Source organism: Heteronotia binoei, chromosome 4, assembly GCF_032191835.1.
Source record: "Heteronotia binoei isolate CCM8104 ecotype False Entrance Well chromosome 4, APGP_CSIRO_Hbin_v1, whole genome shotgun sequence".
NCBI lineage: Eukaryota > Metazoa > Chordata > Lepidosauria > Squamata > Gekkonidae > Heteronotia > Heteronotia binoei.
In genome coordinates, this window is record NC_083226.1 from 101,572,230 (window position 1) to 101,594,962 (window position 22,733).

Here is a 22,733-nt window from a genome sequence, read left to right on the forward strand (position 1 = left end):
TTATTAGATACTGGAATAGACATAAGTCAAAAGAATAGGTCAGAGAAGCTATAATAATGTTAGCTGAATAGGCAGTCTCCCAATTAGTTGAGGGAATTAACTAAAAGAGCCAGAGGCGAGTAATTGGAATCTCCACCTGTATATACCATGACTTTTTCCTGTAAGAGAACTCTCAAAATAAAACAGGCAGATGTTCAAATGGAAAGATTTTTATTAAAAAGAAAATGAAAATAAACAAAAATACATGCACACACTGAAACACAGAAGAACTAACTAAGAAAACGGGGAGAAAGGGTAGAGATTTTTAGGGAAGGACAACAACCAATGTTGACAAGGTCCATAGAAGCAGAAAGTTGAGGTGCAAAATGGTCAGTACTTCAGGAGACAAAAGAGAAGAGAACCCACAAAGTGGTTGATAGCAGGAATACACACACAGAGACACACAATCTGCTGGGTAGTAGCAAGCTATAGTTATAGGGCAAAACATACCCTTGGGTGGGGATGACATGCTTGCCAGAAACTAATTACTTAATGGACTTGATAGCTCTACAAGCACTGGACAGAAAGGGCAATTGGGAAAATGAAAAGATTTTAGTGTTGATTAATTGCTGCTTAATCAGGGAGTGATAGGTGAGGGGAAGTGAGACTGGGGTGCTGATGGGATTATGCTGAATGAATCAAAAGGTCCTGGATGACCCATTGTTCTAAAGTCATGCATCTCTCCAGGGCAAGGAGGAGATATTAGCCAGCCAGCCAGCTGCTCTGACTTGTGCTTTGAAAACTGTTTACCCAAGCTGATGTCTAGCTGACATCCATCTTGGTCCATTCTGGCCCATGCAGTGCCCTGCACTTTAGGTATCGGGAGGGGTATTTCTGGCTCTTTTAACCTATAAACTGCCCTTCATTTGGAGAAGGACTAACATTAAGACTGCTAACATTAAGATATATTTAATTGTTTGAATGGAGTTGACAGAAGAAGCTAAATACACACAGCTGTGCAGCTAGGAAGGTCTGGACTTTGCACTAAATTGTATGGAATGTTTTTATAGAGAATCACAACTAATGTTATTAATAATATATTTTTTTCTTGTATTTTTTGCAAATTTTGTAATCACATAAAGAAAAAAAAGAGGACTGAAGGAAGAGAAAAGAGAAGTTGGTGAGCACTTTTTCAAAATCAAAACCATAATCTACCTGTAATGTATAAAGTTGCCAGTTCTGGCTTGTGAAATTACTGGAGATTTGGGTGGTGGAGCCTAGGGAAGGTGGTGTTTGGGGAATGGAGGAGCCCTCAGTGGAGTGTAATGCCATGAAATCCACTTTCCAAAACAGCCCTTTTATCCAGGGGAATTGATCTCTTTTATCTGGAGACCAGTTGCAACTATGGGAGATTTCCAGCTACCATCTAGAGACTGGCAATCCTAGTTAATGCATAAAGATCTAACTACACAGTATGTTTTCTTTGTGACTTCTTTGGTCTATGGATCAGATGAGTATTGCGAGTTCTGCCATTGGAACTCAGTTCCCAGACATGTGGACCTATTCAGATTGGGACTCCAGTGTGTGGGAATACTGCACTTTAAAAAAAAAACAAAAACCAGTGTTTTAATGGTCCGTTTCTGTTTTATGGACAGTTTTTATGTTGTTTATGTTCAATTATTTGTTTTTAATGGCTTTTAAAATGGTTTGTTTTATGCTATTACATTGTGTAAACTGCCTTGAGCAGGCTTACAATTAAATTCTGAGGAAGTGGCATAGTCTAAAGCCAGACTGAGACTACTCTAAATAAACAAACTATTAAATACACCTTCCCCCCTGCAATAACTTCCTGACCTGAAATATTCAAGGAGTACAATTTGTCCTACCCTGACCTGGATGGCCCAAACTAGCCCAAACTTATCAGATCGCAGAAGCTAAGCAGGGCTGGCAAACCACCTCTGGTCATCTTTTGCCTTGAAAACCCTACAAGGTCACTGTAACCTGGCTGAGACTAGATGGCATTTTCCACCACCACTATTTGCCCTGTAGTGGAAACTTGCACATAGCCCATCAGCACAGTTTCCAAATGTTACCTTGGAGATTCAGGAGCAGCTTTTAGAAGGCTGCAGCCCGGATAGACCTTAAGGTCCTATACCCCAGAGATCCTTTCTAGGAACTCATTCTACTCATAGTTTGATACAGGGCTTTTTTGGTAGAAAAATCCCAGCAGGAATTTATTTGCATATTAGACCACAACCACTGATGTTACCATTGTTTCCCACAGGGCTCTTTTGTAGAAAAAGCCCAGCAGGAACTCATTTGCATATTAGGCCATACCCGCTAACACCAAGCCAGCTGGAACTGTGTTCCTGTACATTCCTGCTCAAAAAAAGCCCTGGTTTGATATATTCTGCCTCTTGTGTGCACTTTGTGGAACTATCCATCCTGTTAAAATGTAGTAGAGCAAGATTGGATAGCTGTTTAGAGATGACAGGCTTCCTGGACTTTTAACCGTGTTATGTGAGAAGGAATTTGGGGAAAAGGTGGATTGGGCCATTAAGGTGGCCCTGGAAAAGTGAAGCTGAGTCATCCCCACAGGCCTTGTCCATGGCAATAATGGGCCCAGGCGCCCTGTTGCCTCTTCTGCACTTCACTGAGCTTAGTGGTCCCTGTGTAGTTTGTGGTTTTGCTCCCCAAGTTGGAATGAAGAGTTGGATACTAAGGGCCACTTTATTAAGTATAATAATAAATGGCAAGGGCAACAAGAACTCCAGCCTGGTCAGAGCCAGGGGTCTCAACAGACCGCTCCCCTGCCATTAGCGGGCGAGAGACCCAGCCCCCCAGCCGGAGCTGTGTGGCACAGCTCCCACCAGGCCGGCCCAGCAAGGAGGCAAGCCCCAGAGGGCCCAACCACCAGATGCACATCTCAATGGAAGGCACCCTTTAGTCGAGCCTCCAGGACGGTCTGCATTTTCACACCCCAGGTCATCAAACCCTAAGGTTGAGCCTGCCAGACCCCTAACTCCCCAAAATGGGGATGCTTTCTGGTCCTCCCTTAGCTGCATAGAACCATAAACCCATTAACAATCTGCCACTACTAAGGCCAAGTCTCTACTTAGGGCTTAGCACCCATCAGGAGGCCCAAGGCCATCCGCAGCCCTTGCCAGAGATCTCTCAAGAAAACCATGTTACCTTTTTCAGAGAGATGCACCCGATCCTCTCTGTAGAGGTCAGGAAATTACGTAGAAATATCCAGGTGGGGCAGAAAGTGGCCCAATCCCCCCGCCTTGCAATGCCTTCCTAATTTCTTTGTTAGCTCTATACCTGCAGTGCCCCAAGCACTACGCCAAACAAGGCGGGGGATCATGGCTGACCAAATTATAGTAGTCCCGGGCCATCTCTTCCTAATGTACCAAAAATCTTCACGGGCCTACAAGACCAAAGCCTTGCCTTTTACTAGCCCTAGATCTTTCCCTCCCAGATGGATGATTAAAACCTCAGGAGGAGGGCCTGCATTCCCATGAAATAACAATGGCAACAGGCCAGGCCACTGAAAACCCTGGTGGCCATGCCATTCAACAGTAACATATTGGCTGAGTCGCAGCTGAGAGCTAACTGAAGTTCTCCGAGCCTGATGTGCGGCCCAAAACACATAGCTGTGTTCACAGACGAGAACTCGGCTCCTCTGACCAGGAACAACAGCATCTAAAAAGAAAAAACAGTCAAACTAGAAACAAGAACCATAACATCTCAATTACAAACAATGAAGCTAGGAACTGAGCAGAACACGAACATAAGATTTATAGGCCAATGACCGCCAACGGCCCAGGCGCTGAATGGAGGAAGAAGGATATCCCAGGGCAGCAGCTGTAGAGGCTGCCCCAATTCTAAAGGAGTGGGTACCAAACCGCACCCCGGACAACCCCAGCTTAGCTAAAGCCCGAGAGGTCACGGCCCAAAACTGATGCTTTGTCAGTGGGCTGCCGTTAAGGTGACAAAATAAAAACCCAATCATTGGTCCCCCAAACTGCAAAATAAGCAGCCAAAGCAGAAACTGGGCACAACTCAAGCTAAGAGCACATGCCTAGCTCCAACACGGTCCCTTTGCGACACTGGTCAGTCTTAGAGCGTCGAACGGTAATGACCGCCTTACCTTCAACTAACCTCAGGTCCTGTAGCAACAAAGCATTACCAGAAACATCATTTCTGGAGCCTGCCACTAACTCTCTAACTCTAAGGGCCCCAAAAAAGGCAACCAGGGAAGCAGCATGGAACAGTGCGGACTCAAAATAAGATGCACACACTGTGCCCGAAACCCCCTTCAAACCCTTAAGAATCAGAGGGAAAATAGGCTTCCTAGTATTGAGATTAGTCCCAGCCTCTCTGGCCCATCTCTCCAGCATCTTTCAGAGCCGAAAGTCTGCTGTTTCCTCCTTGAATCCCAACGCCTTGCTAGCAAAAGCCAAGGCAGACAGGCATCCTGTAATGTATCAGCAACAACATGCGCCCGCGCGGAGGCAACTGGGCTGTCCCAGAAGCCTCCAGCGCAGGGCGCGGAATCACCCGCCAATCAACAGCTGCGGCGGGTAGTTCAACAGGTCAGGATTGGCCTGACCGACCCAGTAGGCTGTACCGGGAATTGTATATAAGCGGGGCCCGGCCCGCGTGCTCTCTCTCTTGCAACGTGCTCCTAATAAACTATGTTGCCCTACTCTCGTCTCCGCTTCGAGTACGTTACACTGGCGACGAAGGTGGGATCATAGCCTCAGCAGCTAACACGGAGATCTAGGGCAACCACGAGTCCTGACCGCCGCCGCCATGGCCACACAGAACGGAACCACCGGCTACATCGAGACGTTCGACCCCGCCAATCCCGAGGGCTGGGAGTCCTACGTGGAGAGGGTCGAGTTCTACCTCAGGGCCAACAAGGTCACCGACGCAGGCACAAAGAGGGACGTTCTCCTGAGCGTCTGCGGGCCAGCCACGTTCGAGATCGCCAAGGGTCTCTCGGCTCCCGCCCGCCTCACGGAGAAGTCCTACGAGGAGATCATCAGACTCCTCACCGGCCATTTCTCGCCACAACCTTCGCGGGTGGCCCGTCGGTTCCTGTTCCACAGAAGGGACCAGGCCGTGGGGGAATCGGCCGCCGACTACCTGGCGGCTCTCCGCAAGATCGCCGGGAACTGCAACTTCCCCCAGCTGGAAGACACCCTGGCCGACCGATTTACGTGGGGCCTCCGCGACGAGAGGCTCCAGCAGAAGCTCTTCGCCAAAGAAGAGCTCACCCTCCAGAGCGCCTTCAGCGAGGCGGTGGCGTTCGAGAGGACCTCCAGGACCTTCCCCAAGGCCCGGACAGAAGCCGCCCACCACGAGGAGCTGGACCACGACTGCCCAGAGGAGGAAGAAGCCCACCAGCTGCGCCGCCCAGCCGGGCCACCCAGCAGAGCCCCCCAACGCCCCCGAGTGGCCGAACGACCCCCAGCGACGGAGAGGGTCCCGGCCACCAAGTGCGCCAGCTGCGGCGACCCCCACGACAGGCGGGACTGCCGATACCGGACCTGGGACTGCCGGAGCTGCGGAAAAACGGGCCACATTGCGAGGGCTTGCCGAGCCAAGCCCAACCGCCGGAGGCCGACCACGCATCACGAGTTGGCGGAGTTCCACTCCACGGACTCCACGTCCCTGCAGGTACTGAACTTGCCCCTCTCCACCCCCGATAAAATCAAAATGGCGGTCCTCATCGAGGGGAACCCCTGCCAAATGGAAGTGGACTCTGGTTCCTCCATCTCCATTATAGCGGAGGAAACCCTGAGGAAGCTGTGCCCCCCCCAGCGGCTGCAACTAAGGCCGGCGAACTTCATACTCCGGGACTTTCAGAAGAATCCGGTGCAAATCACGGGGTGGGCGCGGGTGCAAGTCGAGCGGGGGTCCTTCTACGGCCCGCTGGACATCCTGGTGGTAAAGCGCCAGCTTGCCACCCTGCTAGGACTGGCGTGGTTCAAACCCTTGGGGATCCGGGTGGAAGGGGTGGGGCAAACCCTAACACCCAGGGGGTTCGGGGAGATATGCCAGGAGTTCCCTGACGTGTTCGATGGTTCTCTAGGGAGCTACAAAGGGCCGGCCATCTCCCTACCGCTAGACCCCACGGTCAGGCCGATTCGGCTCAAGGCGAGGAGGGTCCCGTTCACTTTAAAGCCAAAAATAGAGGCCGAACTAGACCGCCTCACAGCCCAGGGAGTCCTGGAGCCTGTGGACTATGCCACCTGGGAGACCCCCATCGTAACCCCTATCAAGCCAAACGGGGAGGTGCGGATCTGCGCAGACTATAAATGCACGATAAACAAGGCACTGCAGGATAACCCCTACCCAGTGCCGGTGGTGAGCCATGTTCTGGCTGCCCTAGCGGGGTCCAAGATCTTCGGGAAGCTGGACCTGGCACAGGCCTATCAACAGCTCCCGGTAGATGCTAAGACGGCGGAAGCCCAAACGATAGTGACACACAGGGGGGCCTTCCGGGTGAGGAGGCTTCAATTCGGGGTTAGCGTCGCTCCCGGGATCTTCCAAAGTATAATGGACGCTCTCCTGAAAGGGATCCCGGGGGTCCAGCCGTTTTTTGATGACGTGCTAGTCGCCGCCCCGGACCCCGAAGAATTCGGCAACCGTTTAAGAGAGGTACTCCGCCGGTTCCAGGCAGCGGGGCTCAAAGTCAAGAGGGAGAAATGCCTGTTGGGGGTCCCACGGGTGGAGTTCCTGGGGTTCGCCGTAGACGCAGCGGGAATCCACCCAACGGAAGAGAAGACCCGAGCCATTGTGAAGGCGCCAGCCCCCACCTGCAAAGCGGAGCTACAAAGCTTCTTGGGATGCTTAACTTTTACCATTCATTTCTCCCCCACAAAGCGGCCCTAGCAGAGCCCCTGCACCGCCTGCTGGACAAAAAAGCCCCTTGGGTTTGGGGCAAACGCCAAGCAGCCGCGTTTCAGGCAGTCAAGGATGTTTTGGTGTCTAACGCGGTGCTCCACCATTTTGACGAGGGCCTCCCCGTCATCCTGGCTTGCGATGCGTCGCCATACGGGGTGGGAGCAGTCCTGGGGCACCAACTCCCCGACGGGAGGGAGGTACCGGTCGCATACTACTCCCGCACACTGACACCAGCCGAGCGCAACTACGCGCAAATAGACAAGGAGGCTCTGGCAATCGTTGCGGGGGTCCGCAAGTTCCATGAATACCTGTATGGGCGGAGGTTCACCATAGCCACGGACCACAAGCCCCTCTTAGGCCTGCTGGCCCCCGACTGTCAAACCCCCCAAATACTGTCGCAGCGCGTGTTGAGGTGGAACCAATCCCTCAACTCCTACACTTACACACTGGTACACAGGGCCGGCAAGGCTATGGGTCACGCGGACGCACTCAGCCGCTTGCCGCTTCCAGAAACGGGTCCAGACCCCGCCCCCGCACACCAGGTCATGCTAATGGAGAGCCTCCCGGAGCCACCCCTACATGCAGCGGAGGTCGCCAAGGCCACCCGGAAACACAGGACACTTGCACGGGTGCTAGACTGGGTGGTGAGGGGCTGGCCGGAGGGGAACATGGGGGAAGAATTCAAGCCATATAAGACCAGGAGGGAGGAACTAGCAGCCCACAAGGGGTGCCTGTTATGGGGAAGTAGGGTGGTGATTCCGCCCCCGCTGCAAAAGCGTGTCCTAGAATCCTTACACGAGACCCATCCCGGCATAGTCCGAATGAAGGCCTTGGCCAGAAGCTACGTCTGGTGGCCGGGGATGGATGGGGAGATAGAGAGCTGGGTCCGACGGTGCCAAACGTGTCAAGAGTCACGGCCCGAGCCCCCCAGCGCCCCCGCCACTAGGTGGGAGTCAACCCGGAAACCATGGTCGAGACTCCACCTCGATTTCGCGGGGCCACTCCAGGGGCAGATCTTCATGATAATAGTGGACGCCTACACCAAGTGGTTGGAGGTCATCCCCGTAGGGTCCACCTCATCCGCCGCCGCAACCCGAGCGCTGCGCAGGGTCTTTTGCACACACGGTATCCCGGACACCATAGTCTCAGACAACGGGGCCGCGTTCACGTCTGCAGACTTCCAGGCGTTCCTCCATAGATACCTGATTAGGCACATAAGATCTGCCCCCTTCCACCCAGCCACCAACGGCCAGGCGGAGCGGATGGTCCGCACCACGAAAGAAGCCCTGGGCCGAATTGTGCAGGGGGACTGGGACCACCGATTAGCGGCGTTCCTTTTCGATAATAGGGTCACCCCCAACCCGGTCACAGGGGTGAGCCCGGCAGAGCTCCTAATGGGTCGCAAGCTGAGAACCCGACTGGACAGACTACACCCCGACCGGGCGTCAGACACCCACGAGAGCCCCGAGGTTTGGGACGCAGTCAGGGGGTTCTTTGCGGGCGACCCAGTTTATGCCCGGAACTATGCAAGGGGGCCTGATTGGGTGGCGGGCCGAGTGCTACGAGTGACGGGGTCCCGCCACTATGACATATCCACCGAGGGGGGCCAGGTATTACGGCGGCACATAGACCAGTTGCGCCGCTGCACGCTACCGGTGGAGCCGGCGGACGCAGAAGAGGCGTGGTCCGGGGAGGGGCCAACCGAGAGCCGACCCGTGGACGAGGCCCCGACGCCCATCACGCCGACGCAGCGAACACCAGAACGGTCCGAGCCCGAAAGACCCGTGGAACCAGTCCCGCCGCCTTCGGCCACACCACGGGTCGCCGAAGCACCAACCGCGGAAGCAGCGCCTCCCCCACCGGACCTCCCCAGGCGGTCCACCCGGGAGCGCCGACCTCCCGCGTATCTCAAGGACTATGTTCCTTAACTAGGGGGGTAGGGGTGTAATGTATCAGCAACAACATGCGCCCGCGCGGAGGCAACTGGGCTGTCCCAGAAGCCTCCAGCGCAGGGCGCGGAATCACCCGCCAATCAACAGCTGCGGCGGGTAGTTCAACAGGTCAGGATTGGCCTGACCGACCCAGTAGGCTGTACCGGGAATTGTATATAAGCGGGGCCCGGCCCGCGTGCTCTCTCTCTTGCAACGTGCTCCTAATAAACTATGTTGCCCTACTCTCGTCTCCGCTTCGAGTACGTTACACATCCCCTAATGGCTCGCATGGCCAATCCCTTACCTTTTAGAGAAACACTGTAGTGGAGCAACTGCTGCACCGGGAGGGGCCAAACAATGCGATACCCTACCTCAGCCCTAAAGTCCTCAAACTGCCGCACAACACGTTCGTAAGACTTCCTGGTGCTAGGTGCAATGGCTAGGCCTATCGCTCTGCAAGCCTTGGCTCTCCAATCAGCCATAGCTCCTGGGGCATTGGTGCCGGTTCTCGATTGGCATCTGGGGCCAGCTGACGAAACCTCTCCATCTGTTTACGAGAGAGAGCGTCAGCTACCCTGTTATCTACTCCAGGAACATGCTTGACTAAAAACAGTATGTTAAGCTGCAGACAGCGCAAAGTGAAGGCCCTCACCAATTTCATAGCCCTTTGAGATTTGGATGAAAGGGAATTAATGACATGTTATCGCACCAAAAATGAATTGTATGATTGGTCATATAATTCCCCCATAGCCAAACTGCAACAAGAATGGGAAAAAACTCGAGAAATGTTATTCCTCAGTTCAAACCTGTCTGATCCCATGACTCTGGCCATGTGTCTGCGCACCAATGTCCACGGAAATAAACCCCAAAACCTAAAGACCCAGCAGCATCAGACATGACCTGAAGCTCCGCCTCAAGTCTCATGTCATCTCTCAAAAAGAAATACCATTAAAGGACTCCACAAATTCTTGCCATACCCTTAAATCTTCCCTCATGCTGCTGGTAACCCGTGTACTATGTTGGGGCAGGCAGAGGCCTGCCATAGCATCACATAGCCTACAAAGAAAAGCTCATCCAGGAGCAACCACTTTGCAAGCAAAGTTAAGATGCCCAACCAGCTGCTGGAACTCAAGCAATGTGACCTTTTTCTTAAGAAGGAAGGAATTAATTCTACTCCTCAAATCTTCCACTTTTTGAATAGGAATTCTGGATAATTGTGCCAGGGTATCCAGCTCAACCCTTTAAAAAAATAAGTTTTGGGGCCTCACCTTTTGTTATTTCCTGGCCCAACGAAACCCCCAGTTCTGCAGCAAGCTCAATGAAGTCAGACAACAGCCGTGCGCAACACCCAGTCCCTGCAGGACCCACAAAGAGGTAGTCATAATGAACAGCATCCTGAGATCCAACTTTCTTGTGAACAGCCCATTCCAAGAACATGCTGAAACACTCAAAAGCCACACATGAGACAAAACAGCCCATTGGCAAAGCTCTGCCCATGTAAAATTGCCCCTCAAAGAAAAATCCTAAAAGCTCAAAATCAGCCGGATGGACAGATAGAAGGTGAAACTCAGACTTAATATCACATTTAGCCATCTCTGTCCCCTTTCCACAGCGTCGTGCAATGCCCACGGCCTGATCAAAGCTGGTATACCTGAGCATAAATGCTCAGGAATCCCATCATTAACTGATGCACCCTTGGAGTTGGAAAGGTGGTGAATCAAACAAAATTCACCAGGTGCCTTCTTTGGCACCACTCCCAAGGGAGAAACCTTAAGGTTAGGCACTGGAGAATTAAGAAATGGGCTCAAAATCGGCAAAGAAAATTTTCAGAATTTGTGTGGGCTGGGAAGAAACCAAAAATTAAAATGAAAATTTTAACAGATACAAAAGAGAGAGGTGGATTTCAATTACCAGACTTAAAATTATATCATGAAGCAGTTTGCTTAGTGTGGATAAAAGAATGGATGATGCTGTTAGACAAAGAACTCTTAGCGTTGGAAGGTCATGGAAATAAATTTGGCTGGCACACTTATATGTATTATGGAAAAAAAAAGATGGATTTTTTTTGCTCACCATTATATAAGAAACAGCCTGTTAAATATGTGGATGAAATATAAGAAATATGGGGATGAGAGAAAGCCGTTATGGATAGTGCCAGCAGAAGTAATAAAAATAACAGCTGAGATGGGTGAAGAAAAGTGGTTGTCATACAACCAACTATTAAAAATACTAAGTGGCAAAATAGAATTGAAAACTGCTGAAGAACTGAATAATAAATATGATTGGTTTCAAATGCAACAAATAAAGAGCTTGGTGGAAAAGGATATTAAAACTGAAGGAATAGGAAAAGAGCAAACAGAAATGGAAAGAGTTCTGCTTGGAGATAATGAAAAATTAATTTCAAAATTATATAAATTACTTCTAAAAATGGTCTACAGAAGATGAAGTAGTGAAATCTCAAATGATAAAGTGGGCAATTAATGTAAATAAAGAAATATAGATGGAAACTTGGGAATATTTGTGGAAGAATTCTATTAAGCTTTCGACATGTCATGGTATTAAAGAGAACTGTTTTAAAATGATGTATAGATGGTATATGACATCTAAAAAGTTGGCAAAGATGAACAATAAGATGCCAGATAGATGTTGGAAATGTAAAAAACATGAAGGTTCTTTCTACCATATGTGGTGGACTTGTGAAAGAGCAAAAAAGTATTGGCAGATGATTCAACAAGAAATTTCTAGGATCTTGGGATATGAATTTAAGAAAGTTGCAGAGACTTTTCTGTTGGGATTACAAATGGAAAAATTTCCAAAAGAAGATAGAACTATAATCTGGTACTTGCTTTCAGCTGCGAGGACATTGTATGCGCAATTGTGAAAGCAAGAAAAAATACCAGAGAAATGGGATTGGATCGTAAAAGTTATGACATGAAGTGAAATGGACAAATTAACAAGAATTTTAAGAGACTATGATTTAGAAGTTTTCAAGATGGAATGGAAAAAGTTTAGAAGATATGTAGAAAAAGAGTGGAAAGTAAAAGGACATTGGACAATTTTTGATAATGATTAAGTATTAGAAGGAAGAAGGATATTAATCTTTGTTTTTATTATTTATTTATTTTATGATTTATATCCCGCCCTTCCCAGCAAGTGGCTCATTAGTTAAGGGTACCTTTAAATATTAATATTTTAAGTAAATAACACCAGCAGGAGTCAAGTAATGGGGGGAGGGGTGGTTAGAAAGTAACATATGGGATAGATAAAACGAAGTTATTAATGATGCAAGAAATAGATATTGTTACCATATGTTACTAAATAAAAATTGTTTTAACACAGAAGAAATGGGCTCAAAATCCTGCCCTCTGCTAATTCCTTGGCAATCTTATCCTTAACTACATGCTCTAAACCTTTAACAGAACTAAGGTTCCCAGACCGAAATGCAACCTGGGGACCCTTAAAAGAAATTCTAAAACCAAACGTGAAACCTTTTAACAAGTAAACCCTATCAGCCCTTCGCGGGTACCTCTACAGCCACTGCTCAAAAGGTCCCACCTTTATTGGGCCCCTTTTCCAGTTTGTTAAGTACTTCCACCCCCACCTTGTCTCTTTTGGCCCTTACGTGGCTGGGCTCTGGGGCAGTTACTAAAGGAGTGCGGGCCACCACACATGGGGCATTCATGCTTGAACTGACAAGCTTTCCTGCTGTACACTCCTTGAGAGCCAAACTTCCAGCAAAGCAAGTGGCGTTGAACCGCCTGCCCTGCAGAACTGCAGGAAGAGCAGAAAACGTAGCCGATGTCCCAGCAACCAAACCAAATTTGGTCGCGCTGGGAACATGACCTGAAGCCATAACTGCTGGTGGATGCGATCCCACTGAAGGGAAGGGTACAAAGTAGCCCTCATTCTGAATTCTTCATCATATTGAATCCAGGCGAACCCACTAAACATCGTGTACTCTTTATAAATGATATCCATATACTGGATGAGCGCAGCCGTTCACCAAGGCTGGGCGCATGCAACCATGCCAGCATATATAAAAAACCCAGGCAGCCAATTCGCCCAAGTCCGGTCCACTTTGCGCTTCTTCAGTTTCTCTTTTTCTTTGTCATCCAACTCCTCTTTATCTTTCTTCTCCAATTCATGGAAGAGGAGGGAGAAAATGTCAACATACTCACCCTTTAGGATCTTATCCTTTGTTGCAGGCAACAAATGATCGCCTAAAGGTAATGCTATGTCCCCGAATGGCATGGCAGTAAATGGGACTGACCCATATGCAGCACCGAACTGAAGGGAACAGCCCCATCCTCCCGAAAAGGGGCATGGCATCCCTTGCTGACCGGCCGCAGTCCAGGGGCCATAGGAGCCAAACTGGCCCATTGGCCATGACCAAGCTTGCTGTGGACCCATGCCCATGGAGGGAGAGGTACCTGAAACCCCAGCAGCGGCACCTGGCACCGCCTGAGAAGCGGGGACCCAAGGACCCCATGGCCAAGCCATGCCCATGTATGATTGTGTAGTGCCCCCAGCCTTACCCCCGGATCCAATCAGCACCAGTGCTGACCCTGCTCCGGCATCCGCTGGAAACAAAGCTGCACCTCCATCTGCACCGCCAGTGCCCTCGACTCCTCCAGCACCGAGTCCTGCAGACCTACCCTCAAGGATGGACAACCTAGTTAATATATCAGCCTGCAATGCCACCTTAGAGGTTTTTCCCAAGCCCAAGCCTGACCTTTGCTAGGAAGGAATGCCCGCCACCTTTTCCAATGCCGAAAGCCTTTGCAGAATAGCTGTATTAACCCCCTCATCGCCCTCCTCATCGGAAGATGAAAGGAGGGCTGGCCTTTTTGGCGGGGTCTTAGGGGCCTTGGGTGCCAGCTGCTTGCCTTTAGGCTTCCCAGACCCTTTCTTCCCAGGCATTTTGCAAACCAAGATAAGAATAAAAACTAACAAAATGTCCCTAAAAAATTGTTGCCCTTGAATTCACTGAAACTGACCTAAAATGGCTGCTGTTTTAAAATGGCTGCCGCCAGGCACCACTTAAAATGGCTACTACACCTTCACAAAGAACAACCACCAGAAGCTGATACTGGATGCCTATATGAAGCTGCCTTATACTGAAACAGACCCCCAAAATGGCCTCTGCTCCACTGCCTCCCAAATGGTCGCTGTCCTTATGAAGAAGAAGCAAATATGGCCGACCCAGTCTGAAGCAGCCCAGAAAACAAAATTTTTGCCCCGAACAAAATCCTCTTCTCCTTGGCTAAACTAAAAGGAAAAGCTGTGCAGAAAAACACAAAGGTGGCAGAGAATTTAGCCCATCTCTGTTCGCGCCGCAACAGCGGCCATAGGCTGGGGGGCCGCGTTTGCCTCCTTGTTGGAGGAGGAGGCTGCTCTGGCTTCCTGGGCATCTGGGGCTTCACTGGGGGTGGAGCGTCGGGACTATAAGAGTCCCGACCCCGCCCTGCGCCATGTAGTTCTTTTGTGGTTCTCGGCGCAGGATCGTTGCTCTCGGCGGTGGAGCGTTCCAGTCGGCCGAGAGTTTGGGCTGGCGGCAAGAAGCCAGTTTTGAGGTGGGGGTGGAGCGATCGTCCTGGCGGGCGGCAGCTTGGCTGGCTGGTTTGCGGGGCCGTTCGGTCAGGGGCTGTAAGTCCTGTGCGTGGGTGGGCATTCCAGTCATGGGGCTTACGTCCATTGGCTGGCCCCGTGGCTGGGGGCTTGGAGTATTGTGCGGGGGAATTGGGTTAGGTGGTGAGTGGCGTTACTCTACCCCCTCCCCCCACATGCATACAGTTTGGAGAAGTGTGGCTGACTGTGTTGGGCTGAACGGTCATAATTTGGTAAAGAGGGAGGCATTTATTAGGTGTGCTTTGCCTTTACCCTCCCCCTCACCCCCCCAGTTAAGATGGGACCAAAGAAGGGGCAGGGAGTCCCCAAAGGGAAACAGCCTGCTAAGCCCCTCAGGAAGAGGGTGCAGAAAGCCAATCCGGATGCTGGGGTAGAGGACACGACATGCATGTGGTGTGCAATCATTGATAGGATTGGGGCCTTAGAGCGAGAAAGGGGTTCTGCTGGGGAGTCTTTGGTGTGGACTGGGCGTTTTAGGTTCACAGGGTGGTCGGGTACTATGACTTTTGAGTGGGAGGTACTTGCACGGCTCTCTGCATTGCAGGATAGCAGTGTCAGCAGGGAGCAGACCAGTGAACAAACCCTGGAGATGGAACTGGATGTTGAAGTCGAGTCAGATGGAGGTGCAGAGGTACAGGAGCCAGGTGTGGACCAGGAGCGACCGGCCCAGTTAGCACCGGCGGCGGTGGTGGTGACGCCATCAGGGGTTGAGGGTAAGTACCTGTAGCCACAACAGGTGCAGCCATGGCCTTGGGGCCCTGCCCCCCCCCTTCAACACCAATGGGTCTGATACAGCTAGTGTTTCTTCTCCCCTTGCAGGGCATGGTGCGCTGTGGACATATCCAGGTCAACCAGGTCCATCATGGGCAGTGGCAGGGCCTTCTCACCAAAATATGAGCCAAATTGGCTTAGGAGGGGTTCTCTAGTCCCAAGCGGGGGTTACAGCAACAGGATCTTCACAGGGAGTCCCAGTGCAGACAGCGCCTGGTGTTCTCCCATTGAGGGGGGGGGGGCAGATGATGCCACCACAGCAAACAGGGTGGCCTAATGGTCAGTGGACCACATGGGGTTATTTGCCCAATCCTTATGGATCAGTGCCATTTCAGGGCCTCCCCTTTGGTGATACAGTGATGCCGTTGGGGGACCATTTAACCCCGGCTACTCGTGAAAGGATTTTGCGGGGCAAATACGTGGACGTATTTAGCCTGTTATACAGGGAGCTGGAGAAGAAGGACCTCGAGAAGAAAGAGAAGGATAAATTAAAATGCAGGAAGGTGGACAGGACTTGGGCCAACTGGTTGCCTGGTTTCCTGATCTACACTGGGGTAATTGCGTGGGCACAGCCTTTTAGGGCTGCGCCTTTGTTTCAGTACTGCGATAGCAGTTACCGGGCATATACTAACTTTGTCGGCACTGCCTGGTTGCAGTACGATGAGGCCTTTTGTATGAGGCCAGCGATTAACCCGGTTCTTCCATGGAACCAGATAAACCAATAGTTGTGGCTTCAGCTGATGTCTCCAGCTAAACCCAATGCTGGTGATCAGGCTGATAGTGGTCACATTGTTCAGAAACTACGCCAGGAGCCCGTGCTGTGGCGGGCCAGTCGGTTCAACCCCGACTGTTATGTTGGGAATTTACATCCCAGGGAGTTTGCTCGAGGAAAGCTTTTAAGTTCAAGCATGAATGCCCACTTTGCGGGGGGGTTGCATGCCTTTTCGTCCTGTACAAAAGCCAAGACAAGAAGCAGCACCAAGCGAGCTGGGGGTAGGGGTAATCTTACACAGCCTGGTAAAGGGTCCCAGCCCCATTAGTCTGAAAGTACTTAGGGAGTTATTAGTGGGGTATCCTTTAGTGGCAGATGGAATCTACTTGTTTTAGGGTTTTACCCATGGGTTCTGGATTCCATATCAAGGTACCCGAGTGCCTAGTATGGCGTCCAATCTTTGTTCAGTTAGGGGTATGGAGCAAGTTGTGCGGGAAAAAATTGCCAAGGAATGCAGGGAGGGCTGGGTGATCGGCCCCTTTGATGCCCCTCTTGTGCCCAACTTGAAGGTGTTGCACCTCGGGATGGTGCCAAAGAAGGCACCCGGAAAGTATCGCCTCATTCACCACCTGTCATACCCTAAGGGAGGCTTGGTGAATGACGCCATCCCTGACCAGCTTTGTTCTGTGCGATACACCTCCTTTGACCAGGTGGTCAAAGTGGTGCGTGGGTGTGGTAGAGGTGCTTAAATGGCGAAATGCGACATTAAGTCAGCATTTCACATGTTACCTGTTCACCCCAGGGATTTTGAGTTGTTGGGTTTTATGTTCAAAGGTAAGTATTTTATGGACTGTGCCCTGCCAATGGGTTGCTCAATTTCCTGTGCAGCCTTTGAGTGTTTCAGTTCCTTTTTGGAATGGGCGCTCCAAGTTAAGTTGGGGTTAACCGAGACGGTTCATTACCTGGGATAATGGTAATAAACCATCGTGGGCCCGTCGGGCTCTGGGCAATGCACCAGATTAATGGAAGCATTTGTTCAACTGGCAGCGGAGCTTGGGGTACCATTGGCGCATGAAAAGACAGAGGGCCCGTCATCAGTTTTGACATTTTTGGACATTGAGTTGGACACTTGTTGGCAAGCTTCACAGCTTCCTGAGGACAAGGTCCAGGGTCTGAGTTTGCGCATTGCAATGTTTAAGGGGCAGCGTAAGATGTCCTTGCTTGAGCTACAGCAGCTTGTAGGGCATTTGAACTTTGCATGTAGAGTAGTTGCCCCGGGAAGGGCTTTCCTTAGGCAACTATGCGATGCAATGGGTTCCCTCCACTTGCCTCATCACAGAATGAAGATAACTGCAGGCATGCGAAAAGATCTGAAGGTTTGGGAAAAATTTTTGGAATCCTTTAATGAGATCTCCTTTTGGAGGGAGGACATGCGAATCGAAGCCGACCTCCAGATAACTTCTGACGCGGCGGGTTCCATTGGTTTTGGGGTATTTTTCCGGGGGCATTGGTGTGTGGAAAGGTGGCCCAGGGAATGGTTGGCTGGCCGGCTCTGCAGAGATTTAACATTTTTGGAATTTTTTCCCATTGTTGTGGCATTGTGGCTCTGGGGGGATCAACTGGCCAACCATGTGGTGCATTTTTGGTGTGACAATTTGGCAGTGGTCCATGTGATTAACTCATTGTCCTCCAGATCTGCACCAGTAATGAATCTGGTCAGAGCTTTTACGCTGCGCTGCCTTCAATTGAACCTGCCTTCTATGGCTAGGCATGTTCTGGGGGTTTGTAACGGTGTGGCGGATGCCCTGTCTCACCAACAGATGGAACGTTTTCACCAGCTGGCTCCGGAAGCTGACCCCTTGCTGGTCAGGATGCCCCAGGACCTGTGGCAGCTTGGAGGATTGAAGCTAGTAGGGCAATCAATTTAGCCTTGGAGCTAAGTACCAGGAGAGCATACGAGCAGGCTGTCCGGCAATTTAAGGGGTTTAGAACTGCAACAGGACAGCAGGACATTTGGCCTGTGCCTGTGCCCCATTTGATGCAGTTTTTGGTATATCAAAAGGAAAGGGGCCTAGCAGTTAAATCCATAAGAGGGCAGCTGGCGGCCATTGCCTTTGTCAGTAAGGCCCAGGGATTTATTGAGAAAACCAGAGACTTTAGGGTTAAGAAGATGTTTGAGGGTTGGTCCTGGGAAAGGGGGTTGAGGCCTGACTCACAGCAGCCTATTTCCCCCACCATTCTTAGGGGGTTGGGTTGGATTTGGCCGAAGGTGTGTGTGTCACCCTACGAAGTTGCCTTGTTTCATGCAGCAGTGCTGACAGCCTTTTTTGGGGTCTTGAGAGTTAATGAGCTGGTGTCACAGTCCCGTAAGGATCAGTCTAACTGTGCTTTGAGGGCCAGCAATATCACCTTTAAGGGTGAGCAAGTGGTATTAATGGTTAGGCAATCCAAGACAGATCAGACAGGCAGGGATGCAGCTGTTATACTTGGACCATGTGGGGAGTCTGAATTGTGCCGGTTAGAGCGCTGTGGCAGTACGTTTCAATTAGGGAGCAGGCAGATGGACCATTATTTTGTCATAAGGATGGGGCTCCGCTTACCAAATTCCAATTTTGGGCTGTAACTGCACGGGCTTTGGACAAATTGGGGCTCAAGGGGGTCAAATTTGGTATCCATTTGTTCAGGATCGGAGCGACCTACACAGTGGCGATGATGGGGTACCCTGGTACAGAGAGTTGGTTGGTGGCTTTCTGCGGCCTATCGCTCTTATGTGCGCCCTTTGCTTCCTCCAGTTTGAGCATTGCAAACCTTGTGCTACCAGGTTATGCATATGTTGGGCAAGTTAGGGTCTTGGTTGACTGTTTTTTCCTTTCAGGTGCTGTGGCTCATCAGGAGAGGCTGTGTATCTTTGTCTGCAGGCACAGTTTTGTGTTCTGGGCAGCCCACTACACACAGAGGTCTTCAGTTGGTTCACAATTGGGTCTCAGGGAATGGGCCATGGTTGAGTGGTAGGGTTGCCGCGGGCTGCGGTGGCCCGATTTACTACCTCTCTTATTTCAGGGAAGGAGGAGTCCTCCTCCCGATATACTGGTCATACACCTTGGTGGAAATGACCTTGGGTGGATGAAAGGGAAGGCCCTTTCTCTACAGGCGGTGGCGGACCTGCAGGTCATCATGGGGAGGTGGCCTGGGGTCCGCCTAATTTGGTCTGTGATCCTCCCTCGTAGGGTCTGGCGAGGGGCCTGGGACCCAGCGGGCATTGAAAGGGCTAGGAGAAATGTGAACCGGGCCTTGCAAAAGGCAATGGAAAGGGGTTTGGGGAATTTCTTGCCTCATCCGGCAATTCGAGCCGACTGTGTTGCATTGTATAGACCTGATGATGTGCATCCATCAGATGCAGGTAACCGGGCTTTTCTAGAGAAGCTTTGGCAAGGGCTTCGGGTGGCTCTGAGCCGCCTGGTGGGGTGCTAATGCCTAAGCAGAGGCTTGGCATTTGCATTGGCAGAATGAGCAAGGGGTTACGGAAGCCCAGGTGAGCACCCAGGGCACCGCACCAGATAAGTGCAGGTGATCGGCAGGAGCGGCAGATGGGCTCCACGGCTCAATGTTGCATAATGCTGATTGTGTGATGCTTCCCCACAAGACTGGCTCTTCCTGGGTGATTATGCCAGTGTGGGGTAGGATGATCTGGCCTGGCTGGCCTGCCATGAGCCAAATTTGTGGCTCATGCCAGGGGCAGGGTGGCTCGCTCAAACCTGGACAAGGAAGGGTCATGGGATGAACCTGGGGCTTGTCCTGCTTCAGGTAACCCTTGCCGTACCAGTTACATTAAGGCTATGTTCAATAAAGTGGCCCATTTTACCAAATATACAGTGTCAGCCTCTTCATTCCGACTTGGGGGGCAATTCGGCCCATCTCCGGCTGTGCTGCAATAGCGGCCGTAGGCTGGGGGGCCGCGTGTCCCTCCTTGTTGGAGGAGGAGGCTACTCCGGCTTCCTGGGCATCCGGGGCTTCATTGGGGGGCAGAGCGTCAGAACTATAAGAGACCTGACCCCGCCCTGGGCCACGCAGTTCTTTTGTGGCTCTCGGCCCACCCACCCACCCTGCAACAGTACAGGTTTAACCGGTCGCCTTATTAGGGGCCAGGTAAGAATTTTTTCACACTCACCTGGCTTGTGGTGAGGTATTTTTTGCCTACCTTGTACTGCTTGATAGAGAGGGAACAGAGGGTAGTAGTCTGTAAGTTGTTGGCAGAATGAGCAAGGGGTTACGGAAGCCCAGGTGAGCACCCAGGGCACTGCACCAGTTGAGCGCAGGTGATTGGCAGGAGCGGCAGATGGGCTCCACGGCTCAATGTTGCATAATGCCGATTGTGTGATGCCTCCCCACAAGACTGGCTCTTCCTGGGTGATTATGCCAGTGTGGGATAGGATGATCTAGCCTGGCCGGCCTGCCATGAGCCAAATCTATGGCTCATGACAGGGGCAGGGTGGCTCGCTCAAACCTGGACAAGGAAGGGTCATGGGATGACCCCGGGGTTTGTCCTGCTTCAGGTAACCCTTGCCGTGCCAGTTACATTAAGGTTATGTTCAATAAAGTGGCCCATTTTACCATATATACAGTGTCATCCTCTTCATTCCAATTTGGGGGGCAACCCTCAAATCCTTAGTTGGGGGGGGGGGGGAAGGGGAAGAAATAACAGGCCGTGAAGTGGAGTTCCTCTTCTAAAATGCCACCAGTCCAACACCGAAAAACAGCCAGCAGCGGGGCCTTATCAGAGGCCCGATTGCAGCAGCTGAACTTCAGCCAAGCCCCTACAGTCTCCGTCCAGGCCGCTCTTCAGGAGCGCACCTTATCTACGATCCAATCAGGCAGCAGAGGAGCAAGTGAATACGCTGCTCAGCCTCCCGATCTCAGCCTGGAGACTGAGGTAGGAGGCAGATGGAGCTGCTGCTATCACAGCAAGCCCCGCCCCTTCAAAAGCACACCCAAATGGGCCGCAAAAGTCCTCCCTTTCCTCACAGGGAGGCAAAGACGTTCCAGCGGCCTAGCAGCGTGCTGCTGGCTGCTAGAAACGAATTCTTGTAAAATTCCACAGGAGGCATTTCTACAGTCTCTCTGACTAGGGTGTTCTGTCCCTGACATGTTTTATTGCTGAATAGCTCTGTCATATTTTAGTTTTGGTTAGAAGATTCTTCACTTTTTGTTTTGTTTCTTGAACTCTACTGTCTTTTCATGATGCAGTGCCTTTCCACTGTTTGTTTTTTCTCAACCAAAGAGCCCATAACTTTGCCCTTTTTCCCTGCTGACAGTCAGCACTGCACACAAGTCAGAAGGAAAAAGTAATGGTTGTTTCTTTCATGTGTTGTTGATTTTTGTACAGCTCTCATCTCACTGCTTCCTCTAACTTCATAATCCTCAACAGCACAAATCAACTGTATTGTCCAGTACTGTCTATGGATAACAAAAGATGCCAGATGTGCTCAGTCAAACATCCATTACCACTTGAGTTTAAAGTGTACCTCTCTCATACTTTAATTCACTTATTGAATTTCAATAATACTTGAACAGACACTTAAAAATGTCTTGCTTTTAAGAAACCACAAACACCTGTTAAAGCATCCATTGCTGAAGCGCATGAGACTGTAACTAACAGACCAATTCTGGATGCTTCTGGAAAGCAGCTCATAGAACTCAGCAGAAGGATCTGTCCCTGGCATGACAGTACAAGGGGTTCTGAGTCTAAGCCCAGACTGAAACATTGTCTGAAGGGCCTACACCCTTCCCGATGATTTGACTGCAAGCGTCTTTACAGAGCAGTAAGGGGAAGGGAAGGGCTGGGAACATGGAGGGTCCTAGCCTGCAACATCCTTCCAGATCTGAGCATAGTTTTGTGTATGCACACCTCTTTTTCTTGTGTGTGGGAGGGAGGTGGTTTTGGTGCCAAGAGGGGATAGCTGTGCAGCATTTCCCCCAGTTAGTACAACAAATTATCACTCAGCCACTTTTGTACATTTGTTTTAAAAATCCTTTTTTTACTTTTACCAAAATCCTGAGCTTGAGGTACTACTGTGGCTGCTCTTAGGGAACAGAGTATTGCTGGCAGACTTTCTATATTTTAAATCAACTATATGTTTAATTGGCTGTGACTTATTGCAAGCTGCCTTGGGTACTGCTTTCCATAAGGAAGATGGGGGAGACACATAGGTAGTTTCACTCTTCTGAGTGGCTTGTTCTCTCTCAGCCTTGAGGAGGAGGAGGAGAAGGAAGAGTTGGATTTATACCCTGCTCTTCACTTGGAGTTTTAGAGCAGCATGCAATCTCCTTTCCATCCTCTTCCCACAACAGACATTCTGTGAGGTAGGTGGGTTTGAGAGAGCTCTGAGAGAATTGTGAATGACTCAATGTTACCCAGCAGGTGCATGTGGGGGTGTGGGGAATCAAACCCAGTTCTCCAGATTAGTCTGCCTCTCTTAACCATTACACCAAACTGGCTCTCACAGGAAATTCACTGATGTACCTTTGATGCTCAGTATGATCGATGGTGCCAGCCCTTCACACTGCAACCACCAATGAGCTGTGAGGTACCCTTAGGCAATCACCCCCATAGCCAAGTTGCTGGGTCTTCCTTCTTAGGGATGTATTTCAGATAACAGAAAGGAAAATGATCATGCTGTTATACCATGTGGAGAAACACCATTTTGTGTGTGTGGGTTTAACTGTCTGTGAGTTGCATGGGAGGAGACTATCAAATTTTAGGTAGATAGAGCATGAGTTTATAGTGGGGAGAGAGA

At 50.6% G+C, this 22,733-nt stretch overlaps 1 protein-coding gene across 1 annotated transcript; it reads left to right on the forward strand.

Moving 5' to 3' along the window:
- Window positions 1–5,703: 5,703 nt before the first annotated feature.
- LOC132570128 (uncharacterized protein K02A2.6-like) lies at window positions 5,704–21,731 on the forward strand (the record flags this gene model as incomplete). The annotated part of the gene is made up of 6 exons (XM_060236562.1): window positions 5,704–6,841; window positions 6,949–7,384; window positions 7,544–8,302; window positions 14,868–15,169; window positions 20,679–20,869; window positions 21,537–21,731. Coding segments are annotated over 6 exons (3,021 nt in total), but the record flags the coding sequence as incomplete, so codon positions are not given.
- Window positions 21,732–22,733: the final 1,002 nt, after the last annotated feature.